The 12,483-nt window shown below is 43.9% G+C and overlaps 2 protein-coding genes across 4 annotated transcripts in view; one reads left to right on the forward strand and one right to left on the reverse strand.

Annotated features, from left to right (window-relative positions):
• The window catches only part of FARP1 (FERM, ARH/RhoGEF and pleckstrin domain protein 1), a 313,748-nt gene that overhangs the window by 30,732 nt on the left and 270,533 nt on the right, over positions 1 to 12,483 (forward strand). The window lies entirely within an intron of this gene.
• On the reverse strand, positions 2,148 to 3,701 carry RNF113B (ring finger protein 113B). Its single transcript, XM_054446405.1, has 2 exons — positions 2,665 to 3,701; positions 2,148 to 2,557 (listed from the first exon to the last, which is right to left on the reverse strand). The coding sequence occupies exons 1-2, from the start codon at positions 3,614 to 3,616 to the stop codon at positions 2,502 to 2,504; spliced, it is 1,008 nt and encodes a 335-aa protein (XP_054302380.1). The 5' UTR covers positions 3,617 to 3,701; the 3' UTR covers positions 2,148 to 2,501.

Below are 12,483 nucleotides of genomic sequence, written 5' to 3' on the forward strand. Positions count from 1 at the left end.
TTTGCCAGATTTTTCTCACGTTGCTCATGTTGATTCTGAAGGACTTATTGACCATTACGTGTGCCTTCAGTGAACAGAAAAAAGGTCAAGTCAGTTGTTGCTTAACTGTAGCCTGGCTGATGTGTTCTTTTGACCAGAAGGATAGGGGTTGGGGTGTGATGTGGTGGGACCCAGTCCAGACAGGATAAAATGCTCGTAACCACGGTGCTAACTTTGAAAGCCAGCTGGCCCCACACTGCTCTTTACTTCCCCAGCAGTGTGCTGTGTAAGGTGGTGCAGTGCTGATGGGGGACTGTCCTCATCCCTGTTCTGCGCTATTTCAGCAAAAGTCTGAGGGGTTGCTCCAGCGTTGTGACCTTAGAGCGTGATGATGGGAAGGACTCAGCTCCCAAGGAATGCGTGCACTCCCTGCAGTCCTGCTTGCTTCTTCCTTCCAACTCCAGAATGTTTATTTCATACATTAATATGAAAAATACACTGAGAAAAGACTGGAAGGAAATCGGCCAAAATGCTAGATTTTGTTTACCCACTCTATGTTAGTAAACCAAATTGCCAAATTCAGCAACGCTTACTGTTGATCGCCTTTCTGCTTAATTTTGCAAATGATTGATTATGAACCTTATTCTGTCATTTTAAAAATGGAATAAGAACTATATATCTTAGTGCATATTTGGAATGTTTTCAAAAGGTTGGTGACTTGGAGCACTTTTTGACAAGGTTCATGAGTGTAGCTGACTCCAGTGTCTATGAGGGGGTCTAAAACACACATGAAGCATTGTAAAGTGAGCCTTGCGAGGAAAATCCTGGAGCCAGAGCTTAGAGTTTCTGCTTCGGAGTGCCTGAAAGTTTTATATTTCTTCTTTTGTGCAGATTCCAAATGTTTTTGGAAGGCTTGAAAGTGAATAAAGTAGCCTTTTGACAGAACTGACAAAAATGGACGGACTTAGGGGTAGGGCCCAGTAAGTCATCGTACACAAGCTTTGTGTTGTTAGCTTTGGCAAGGACAATTTCTTAGAGAAAGCTCTATGTGAAATGCCAGAATAAATGGCTCACTTTTTTGGGGCACTTGAACTGTCTGCCTTGTTGACTATCAAGCTGCCATTTTCCCTGCTTGAATTACAATAATCGATATGTTTATAGCACATAGTATATGTCAGGCACTGTTCTAAATATGTTAATTTTTGCTTCAAAACAACCCTGTGAGATACTACTATGTATGAGGAAACTGAGGCACAGAGAGGTAAAGTAACATACTCAAGGTCACGCAGCTGTAACTGGTAGAACCATGACTTGAATCCTATCTCCTCCTGGGTCTGTGCCCTCAACCACAGCTCTGCTTTTGCCTGCAACCTGGCCATGGTGGTGGGTGAGTCGATGGGTGTGGTTCAAGGTCAAAATCAAGTGGAAAGTTTTGCTGAAGTTCGCTTTGCAAGAGGTGCTTGCATAGCCGACTGCTAGGTAGCTTGGTTTGATTGACTTTTCACTAACTTTTTATTGAGCTACCTGTTGGCCATTAAAAAACAGGAAGTATGTGAGACATGGTTTCAGTCTTCAAGGAATTCACAGTCAAAGTTGATATATGAAATAGGCTCTTATGAAAATTTACATAATCTGTGTCAGTTCCTTGTAAGGAACTCATCAGCTGTGAGGAACTCAGCGTGGATCTGTTGGTGTTTGTCTTGGGAGAGGAATACATTGCCATTTTAAGTGAGAGGATGTTAACATCAGCCAAACAAAATCAAATCCAAACTTCAGTGTGGATATTCTTCTGTCAGCTCCTCCCCTCCTTGGTTCTTAACTGATATCCTTTATTTGCTGTTTTGGCAACTCTTGAACCCCATCCTCTCCACTCCCTCCCGGTCTTGGTTCCGTCATTTCTTCCTTCTCTGATATCTCTTTTTAGCTTTTTTGAAAAAAAAATTAATTATAGTACAAAACATAAAATGTACCCTTAACCATTTTTAAGTGTTCACTCATATTAGCTATATACATATTGATGTGTAATAGAGCTTTATAACTTTTTCATCCAGCAAAACTCAAACTCTGTACCCATTAAACAACAGCTCCCCACTCCCGCTCTTCCTAGCCCCTGGCACCATTCGACTTTTTGTGTAATTTTGACAACTCTAGATACCTTATATTAGTGAAAAATCATACAGCGTATTGGTCTTTTTGTGACTAGTTTATTTCACTTAGCACAGTGTCGTGTTCAAGGTTCATTCTAGTTGTAGCATGTGATCCTTAAAAGGATCAGTTGAAATCTTTAAAAGGATTTCCTTCCCGTTAAGGCTTAATAGCATTCCATTGTGTGTGTGTATCACATTTTGTTTGTCCATTCATCCATCCATGGACACTTGGGTTGTTTACACCTCTTGGCTTTTGCAAATAATACTGCAGTGAACATGGGAGTGCACGTACCTCTTTGAGATCCGGATTTCAATTCTTTTGGTTACATACTCAGGCATGGGATTGCAGGAAGACTGTCATCTCTCTCATCTTACTCAACAGGCTGCTTCTCCCCAGTGCGCATACAGACTTGAGTCTTTCTCTTTTTTTCCTAAAAGAACAACAACATTTATTTTTCAGTGTGAGAATTATGGGAAACCTAAGCCATGGGAATTGGACCCTCATCGGGGTCTTCTGTGAAATGGGAATTGCCCCCACCTTCTGCAGCCTGAAGCTTTTGCAGTTTCGCCATCAGTTCTTTGGCGGGGTTAAAGATGCCGCCGGTTGGCTGGTCACAGACGTAGCAGCGCGGGGTGGCCCGGAAATGCTCCAGCGCGCAGCTCTCGCAGAAATAATGCCTGCACTTGGTGACGACTGGGTTTTGGAAGGCCTGGCGACATATGAAACACCTGAATGGTATTTCTTCTTCCTCGCTTCCCACTTCATGGTTTTCGTCCTCGCAGATACCGTAGCGACCCTCTTCAAGCTCCCGTTCAATCTCCCACCCGTGCTTGTAATCGGAACGGTCGTGGAGGAATTTGCAGCTGTCCCCGAAGCCACAGAAGCCAGTCTCCTTGTAGTCCTTGCAGATGTCAGGCTGGTAATCCCAGCGCACAGTGGCGCGCAGGTGCCCTGGCGCACGTATGGGGCCCTTCCTCGCCATCCCCGAGGAGTTGCCCATGGACGTGTCCTTGGGCTTCAGGTACCTCGGGTAGCTGTGGATTCCCCGGTAGATGTGGTCGTGCTCCCGGCCCCGCAATGCCTCCTGGACCCGCTGGCTGCACTTGAAGATGGTCTGCGTATGGTGGTCCTTCTCAGTGTCCTGCTCGAAGTCAGCGGTGGCCCCCATGTCCTCCGGCCCCACAGGCTTCGCCGAGCGGGTGGACCTGTACACTACGCCGAGGCTCTCAGGCGCCGCCTCCTCGCCCCTCCTGTCGCCGTGAGCCGCCTTCTGCCGGCTGTGGAGGCCCCGGGGCCTCGGTGCCACCCGCGGGGGCCGAGCCACTGTGTCGCCCTCGTCCCCGCTGCTGCTGCTCTCTCCGTGCTCGGGGTCACAGGCCGGGCGCTTTCTGAGGCCTGCAGCCCCTTTCCGTCCAGGCTTTTTGAAGAGGAAGGTGCATACCTGGTCTGCCTGGTTGGCCGTCCTTCCTGGAGAAGGTGGCGCTGCCATGTTTGAGTCTCAGGCTCCCAACGGCCGTGGCGTGCGTCACCCTTGCGTCGCCCTTGCGTCGCCCTTGCGTCGCTGCATGTGGGGCGTGGGCCCTCCCAGTTCTAAAAAGCAAAAGCAAGTGAAAGAAAAGCTTCTCCTAGGCCAGGCGCAGTGGCTCACTCCTGTAATCCTGGGACTTTGGGAGGCCGAGGTGGGAGAATCACCTGAGGTCAGCAGTTCAAGACCGGCCTGGCCAACATGGCGAAACTCCATCCTTACTAAAAATACAAAAATTCCCTGGGTGTGGTGGTGGGCGCCTGAAGTCCCAGCTACTAGGGAGGCTGAGGCAGAAGAATCGCTTGAACCCAGGAGGCAGAGGTTGCAGTGAGCCGAGATCACGCCACTGTACTCTAGCCTGGGTGACAGAGCGAGACCCTGTCCCAAATTAAAAAAAAAAAAAAGGCTTCTCCCGCCCTTCCCTCCTTTGACCTGCTTCCTGGCCCTCAGATGGATTCCTTGAGAGAGTCATCTTCACTTGCTCCTCAGCTCCCTCAGTGCACACTCATTTTTCAACAGGTTCCTAAAAGGCCACGGGTGGAATCAGTCCAGGCCATAGCGAACCGGTGGTGCTCATCCTTAAACACAGGCGCTCGAAATGCGTATTTAAAAGCAACACACGCGCAGTGCAGAAAACAAAAAAAGATACAAGCAAAAAGTAAGACGCCTATAATCCCTCCCCTCAAAGATAACCACTGTCAACACTTTTGTGTCTATTCTTTTAATCTAGCCTTTATTAAAAGACTGTCATATCACACTGCACCTGTGGTTGTGTAGCTGGCTTTCATTTTGAAATAAAAGTAACACATGTAAACATTTAAAAAAATATTATCAAGCACTTATTGTAATGGAAATTGGCTGTCCCCTGCCTGGCCCCTCCACATGCCAATTCTTCGTACCTAAGATAATCATTTTCAATTTTTTTTTTTTTTTTTTTGAGAAAGAGTCTCGCTCTGTCGCCCAGGCTGGAGTGCAGTTACACGATCTTGGCTCACTGCAACCTTTGCCTCCTGGGTTCGAGCACTTCTCCTGCCTCAGCCTCCTGAGTAGCTGGGATTACAGGAGTGTGCCACCACACCCAGCTGACTTTTGTGTTTTTAGTAGCGACAGGGTTTCACCATGTTGGCCGGGCTGGTGTGGAACTCCTGACTTCAGGTGATCCACCCACCTCGGCCTCCCAAAGTGTTGGTATTACAGGCTTGAGCCACTGCACCCGGCCTTCAAATATTTTTAACCCTTTTATTCTTGAGTTTATCTTCAAGTTGTGAAATAATTCATTTATATAATGTAAATGGATTCCAGTTCTTGTTTAGCCAATGCTTGTCATAAAGTGTTACATGCAGTTTCTTTTTCTAATTTAGGTTCTATCTCTTTACTTACTAGAATGGAAGATGAGATTCAATTCACTTGTAGTGCCCCCAAAACACTGGCTGCTGTGGGATGAGGGAGAAGTTGTATGGGTCTCTTCCTAGACACCAAGGCATCCTCAGTTGGAGGAAATGTGATGAATAGGCTTACAGTGTAAAGAACAATTCATCATTTGTCAGTTTTCTCTTAGGATAGTAATTCTAGATTTTTCTTCAACTGTTATCATCCCATCTTTCATGTTGGAAGCTTTTCTAAAATACTTGGTTATCTCCAGCTGTTTATACTTAAGAATGAGGTGCCTAAAAGCTGGCTGGAATCCATTTGTATTGTCGGCCTTGTACACTGGACTGTCCTTTGTGTGATTCAGTTGGAACCCATCTTTTTTCTGGACACCCCCAGATGTTGGTGTCCATATTAGTCCGTTTTCACGCTGTTGATAAAGACACACCTGAGACTGGCAATTTACAAAAGAAAGAGGCTTAATGGACTTACATTTCCATGTGGCTAGGGAGGCCTCACAGTCCACGGTAGAAGGTGAAAGGCATGTCTCGCATGGCCGCAGACAAGAGAACAGAATGAGAACCAAATGAAAGGGGTTTGCCCTTATAAAACCATCAGATCTCATGGGATTTATTCACTACCACAAGAACAGTATGGGGGGAACTGCCCCCATGATTCAGTTATCTCTGATAAGTGGGTCTCTCCCACAACACAAGAGAATTATGAGAGCTACCATTCAAGATTTGGGTGGGGACACAGCCAAACCGTATCAGTGTCCATAGGTCTTTTCTGCTGGGTTCTCGAGTTTCTACAGAGAAGACTTATCTCACATTCCACTGTGGGGTGTGATCTTTGCTGCCAGAATTCTGTGATAAGAGCTGTAGAAGTGGGGCTGGGAAGGGAAGGCCTTATAATTTGGGGTATAAACTTTGACTTGGCCGGGCGTGGTGGCTCACGCCTATAATCCCAGCACTTTGGGAGGCTGAGGCGGGTGGATCACGAGGTCAGGAGATTGAGACCATCCTGGCTAACATGGTGAAACCCTGTCTCTACTAAAAATAGAAAAAAAATTAGCTGGGCATGGTGGTGGGCGCCTGTAGTCCCAGCTACTCGGGAGGCTAAGGCAGGAGAATGGTGTGAACCCGAGAGGCAGAGCTTACAGTGAGCCGAGATCAAGCCACTGCGCTCCAGCCTGGGCGACTGAGCAAGACTCTGTCTCAAAAAACAAAAAACAAACAAACAAACAAACTTTTGACTTAATTCCTCATTTTTAGTAAAGCATCTGATTCCCACCTTCGGTTGTTCCCGGGCCCTTTGAGCATAGGCCCTCCTAGATTCAGCCTCCACAGAAGAGATATCTCCTGGTTCTGCCAGGCTAGGGAAAGGGTAGGTGCCTGGCCGCATGGGGTGGGAGATTGTGTTAGTTTTGCATTGCTATAAAGGAATGCCTGAGGCTAGGTAATTTATAAAGAAGAGAGGATTAATTGACTTATAGTTCTGTAGGCTGTACAACTAGCATGGCGTTGGTATCTGCTTCTGGTGATGGCCCCAGTAAGCTTCCAGTTGATCACAGTGGAAGGCAAAGGGGGAGCAGGCTGTGTCACATGGCAAGAGTGGGAGTGAGAGTGGCCAGGGGCCACGTACTTCTAAACAACCAGATCGTGAACTCAGAACAAGATCTCACTTACACCCAGGGAATGGTGCTAAACCACTCATGAGGGATCCACCCCCATGATCCAGTCACCTCTCACCAGGCCCCACCTCCAACACTAATCACATTTCAGCATGAGATTTGGAGGGAACAGACATCCAAACAGTATCAGAAAATTTTCAGATTCTCAGCCAGTCTTCTTGTGTGGAGCCATATCTGTTTCCAGTGATATTTGATTCTTGCAGTTCCTGGGATTTGTCTTGAAATTGGCGTGCTGCTGCTTGTCATCTCCCTCCTCAGCCTTCAGTTTCAGCCTTCTTCCAAGTTAGTTGAGATTTTTCAGTTCACTTTCTTTCTTCTAAAATATTATTGATGTTCTTGTTTTCTCTGGTGTCTCTTTCTTCTGGCTGCTTTTGTGGGAATCTGCCTTTGTAAAGTAATGTTTATCATTTTAGTGGGATTTTGGGAGGGAATAGGGGTGAATGCCTGAGTGCAGTCTGCTGTTTTGAATGAGGAATGTTAGTGGGCTGTCTTCACTTCATAAGTATTTTCCCCTGTTCCTTAGTATTTCTCCATAATGTGCATTTTAATGCCTGCATAATGATCAATTGTATGATTCTATGATGCCTTATTGTCCTAATACTGTGTTGTTAGATTATGTGTTTCCTCATTTATATACCTTTCCCTGTGTTTACATTTGTTGTCTTAGGGTTGATTCCTACAAACAGAATTACAGAGTTTAAGCATTTTTAAGTCTTTTTTTTTTAAGACAGAAGTTCGCTCTTGTTGCTTTCTGAAAGAGTTGTATTGTATGTACATCCACCAGACACGCATGAGTATGGCCGTTTCATTGCAGATAGCACTTCTCCCTGCTGGTTTAGGTCCACACATGCCTACTGAGTGAAGGAAAAAATTGGGATGAACCAAATGAACTTCAGTAATTCTGTTAGCTCACATGTTACACAGCTTGGCTGTCTGAGGTCACATCTGGCGCTGTGACCGAGAGCAAATGATCTAACTGCCCTGGATTTCAGTTTTATCCCCTGCGAAGTGGGGAATAAGAGGAAGAATAATAAGTGAATAGACTTAAGTTTAGATTTTTGCCTGGCTGGCAGCGATGGAGAAGAGCAAAACCAATAAAGTCAGTTTCTTAGGTAGTAATGAAAAGATTGTTCTTTATTATTAAAAAGTGACTTGTTTGGGAAGAAGTGATACATTCTCATTACAAAAAAAAAAAAAACAAAAAAGTAAAAAGAAGAAATGAAAAACCTCACCCTAAATCTTACCGTTTAGAAATATTAAATTTATTTATTTATTTATTTATTTATTTATTTATTTATTTATTTTAGAGAGAGAGAGAGAGAGTCTCACTGTCGCCCAGGGGTGTGTGGCACAATCACAGTTCATTGTAACCTCAAACTCCTAGGCTCAAGTGATCCTCCTGCCTTGGCCTCCCAAAGTGCTGGGATTATAGGCATGAACCACTGTGCCTGGCCAATGATGTTGGTAACATTTTATGAGCCCTATCTAAAACTTGCCATGGGCATGGGATCTTACTATACATAGTATTTAATACTTAAAGGTGTAAAATAAAATAGACTTTAATTAAAGCAAAGGAAAAGAAACTAAAGCAAGATAGAAATGCTGACTTCATTGCAAGAGAGATTAGCGCTATCTTTTAGAAACTAAATTTATGACAAGATGATAAATACTAAGAGATTAGAATAATTTCTCAAAACTATGAGTTTATGAGACTCTCTCCTTTGAAAGCTAAAAAAAATTAGAACTGGCCTATGCTGCCCCTCTTTCCCAAGCTCCAACATTTTATCAGTTAATTATGAATTTTACAATGTGAAGGATTGTAACATTTCTATTCTCTTCTAATAATGACACAGTTCCCATAGCTCTTTGACTTAGTCCCCTTTTAGGATGGATTCAGAACTTGTTGCTAGTCTTTTTACTGTGTTTTTACCTTGCTTGAGTTTTAAATTTTGACTCATTGGTTGGTTCATTGTTTTATTTATTTAATCGATTTTATTTTTTGAGACAGGATCTTGCTCTGTCGCCCAGGCTGGAGTGCGGTGGTGCCATCATGGCTCACTGCTGCCTCACCCTCCTGGACTCAAGTGATCCTCCTATCTCAGCCTCCTGAGTAGCTGGGACTTACAGGCGCACGCCACCACACCTGGCTGATTTTTGTATTTTTTGTAGAGACTGAGTCTCGCCATATTGCCCAGGCTGGTCTCAAACTCCTGGGCTCTAGTGATCCACTCGCCTTGGCCTTCCAAAGTGCTGGGATTACAGGGGTAAACCCAGTGTGGCCGCACCCAGCCACATTGTTTTATTTAGAGAAGCCCTGGTAGGTACTGTGTTCCTTGAGGTCTTACACTTAAGGATAGCTGTTCTTGCTTTTATATTTGAAGGACAATTTGGCCGAGTACCAAGGTCTTGGGCCACACGTTCTTGCCCTCAGAATTTCTTAGACATTGCTCCCATTCTTTTTTAGCACTGGATATTTCTGGAAGAGAAAGCTGAGGCTGGGTTAATGTTTCTTTCTTTTGCACATGACTAGCTTTTTCCACTGGATGTGCCCATGAGGTTCTCTGATACTTTTTGAAGTTTAGAGTTTTACCAGCATTGCCTGGGCATTGGCTGTTTTATGTCACTTTCCTGGTATGTCCTATACCATAATATCTGTTGATTCAAGTCTGTCTTTATATCAGTAAAATTTTAAGAACCTTTAATATTTTTGCATATATTTTGAATGGTGCTCACTTTTTGGGAACCGTAGTTGTTAGGTTTTATCTTCTTTGTCTTCTAAATCTAGCATCTATTCTTATTATCATTTGTGTATCTTTGTCCCTCTTGTTGTTCCTTTTTAGTAATTTTGAGTGATTTCCTTGTTTGTTCTCTGCCTCTGTTTACAGAAGCTTACACTATGTTTTATTGTAGTTGTGTGGCTTCCATTCTGGATTTTTTTTTTTCTAGTCCATTTATTTCTTCAGCTCTATCAGTCCATTTAAAATCTCTTAGATTGATGACTGTCAGTTCTTTGGAACTTCATATCTTGTCTCTGAGCCCCCCATTTTTAGAAGGACCATTTTATCTTTAATATTTTCGAGACAATGGAGGACTATTTTTTCTGAGCTCTTAGTCTGTTACCTTTGTTTTTCAGGCCCAGATTCCTGGGCATGGGACCTCTGCATCCACATAAGGGTCCATGCTTGGACGAATGCTCCCCTGTCATTGTCTTGAAATTGTTAATAATTTCTGAACAGTGGGCACTGCATTTTCGTTATACAGCAGCTTCTGTTGATTATTTTTACAAATGCACCTTATTAGCTGCCTTTGCCTGTGTTCTTATTCTGTGGTTGCTCGTCTTTGAATGAGGCTGAGCTGTTTGCCGCAAAAACTGGTGTGGGGTGTGCTGAGGACTGGAAGGCAGGGGTGGGGAGTGTTGTGAAACCTGCTCACACTGGCTGCCTCCACTGTCCTCTGAACAATTGTGTTATTTCTTTTACCTTGAGAATGATCCTCCTTCGGTTTTTGGCTTTTAGGAGGCTTGTGTGTCTCCCAGCCAGTCCCCTTAGGGCCCCGGCTCTCTGAGGCTAGGCTTGGCTTATGGTGGGCCTGGCGGTTGTTCCCCCAGGCCCTTTCTTCACCCTTACTTTCCTTGTTAATCCAGGCCAGGTTATAGGTATTAAAAATGACATCCACATGGTTTCTCCTTCAGTTCCACCTTCCCAGTTAGAGTTTAACTTTTAAAATACTTGGGAAGGGAAAGCAGTGTCAGACTGAAAGAGCCAGCAAGCATTGTTTTTTTTTTTGACATGGAGTTTCACTCTTGTTGCCCAGGCTGGAGTGTGGTGGCGAGATCTTGGCTCACTGCAACCTCTGCCTCCTGGGTTCAAGCAATTCTCCTGCCTCAGCCTCCCAAGAAGCTGGGATTATAGGCGCCTGCCACCCCGCCCGGCTAATTTTTGTATTTTTAGTAGAGATGGGGTTTCACCGTCTTGGCCAGGCTGGTTTCGAACTCATGACTTCAGGTGATCCACCCACCTCCCAAAATGCTGGGATTACAGGCGTGAGCCACCGCGCCCGGCCGCCTTTTAATGTGTCATTTTAATGTGTCATTTTAAAATTCTGTGCTAATTAGGATGTGGGAGGTTATTTGATTTTTGGAAAATTGTTCATACTATATTAACATGTAAAGGTGCTTTATAAAACAGTATGTGGAGTGTAATTCACCTGTTGTTGCTTTTTAAGGAAGTATGACTCTACATTAAAAAAATTTGAAGGGAAAAAATACCTAAATGCGACTGCCTGGATTCCTAATGTCCATCCTGCTTCCGCCTTTGGTGACGGTGTATAGCAGTGGCCAACTCCACAGCCTTTACATTTTCTCAGTGATCCTATGCTCTAAGAATTTGTGAGGGACTTTTTTTTAAAAAGATTGTTTCTAGTACCATGTCTACTCTCTTTTGTGGATTAAAATAAATTCATTCTGATGTTTTTGGCAAATACTTCAAGTGTATTTTAAAATACATAATTTTATTGACAAGATACTTTGAATAGGGAAGAACCAGTTTCACAACCAGCTCTCTTGAAAAACAAAAACAAAACTCTAATTCATAGAGTTTGCCAGTTTCCGTGGTGTAAATATTTCCACCATGGTCAGTTGCAGGCTACCAACATGACATCATTGCACACACAGTTAGGAAAAAGTGTGCGGTAGCACATTCCTATGTAGTATTGTTACCATCCAGATGCAGCAGGCAAAATAACCTCACAATCACAGATAGATAAAAGTAAAATGTAAAATAATTAGGAAGTGATGATTTTTGAGTATTCATTACTTCTGTAAAATTTATGCTTAATAAATATTGATATAATTTATTTTAATCCATATCTTTATTTAACAACTGGCTGGTAAAAATTCCTGAAAATTTAACAGCAGGTCCCCATGAGTTGATACAAAAGCAGTATACCGCTGGAAAGAGCCCTTGAATTTTTAGAAAGGGCTTAACAGGGCAAGTCAAGAAAGTGAAGCGTGCGGGTGTTGGGATTGGTAAGATAAAGCCCTCTATGGTTGGTTCAGGTGTCGTTTTGCCCTAGATCTTTATGTTGGGGGGGCTTGCTTTTCTGTTTAAGGTTCCTTGTGATCAGAACACCCATAGAAAACTTGGGGAGATAAGCAAGTGCTCTGCTCTTTAGTATGTAATTTTCTTGGCATTCGAAATGGGATGCTACCTTTCTTGATACCATTCCTGGGAAGCAGCATAGGTTCCTTTAGAAACCTTTTAATACATCCCAGGTGATTTTGATTCTGATAGTCTTTTTTTTTTTGGCGTGGTGGTAAAATATGCATAAAATTTGATGGATTTGTTTGTTTGTTTGTTTGTTTTTTTGAGATGGAGTCTCGCTCTATCGCCCAGGCTGGAATGCAGTGGCATGATCTCAGCTCACTGCAACCTCTGCCTCCTGGGTTCAAGCAGTTTTCCTGCCTCAGCCTCCCAAGTAGCTGGGATTATAGGTGCGTGCCACCATGCCCGGCTAATTTTTGTAATTTTAGTAGAGACGAGGTTTTTCCATGTTGGCTAGGCTGGTCTCGAACTCCTGACCTCAGGTGATCCGCCTGCCTCGGCCTCCCAAAGTGCTGAGATCACAGGCGTGAGCCACCGCGTCCAGCCACATTTACTGTTTTGATCATTTTCAAGAGTGCAGCACAGTGGTATTCAGTGCACTCACATTATTGTGCCACCATCACCGTCATCTATCTCCAGAACATTTTCTTTTTCTTTTCTTTTTTTTT

Source organism: Pongo pygmaeus, chromosome 14 (genome assembly GCF_028885625.2).
Source record: "Pongo pygmaeus isolate AG05252 chromosome 14, NHGRI_mPonPyg2-v2.0_pri, whole genome shotgun sequence".
NCBI classification, from domain to species: Eukaryota; Metazoa; Chordata; class Mammalia; order Primates; family Hominidae; genus Pongo; species Pongo pygmaeus.

Excerpts from the sequence above, each read along its gene's own strand:
- RNF113B (XM_054446405.1), bottom strand. The coding sequence starts at position 3,616 with ATGGCAGCGCCACCTTCTCCAGGAAGGACGGCCAACCAGGCAGACCAG. Across the intron at positions 2,558-2,664 it reads AAAGCTTCAGGCTGCAGAAG|GAAAAAAAGAGAAAGACTCA; the intron begins GTGGGGGCAATT and ends TTGTTCTTTTAG.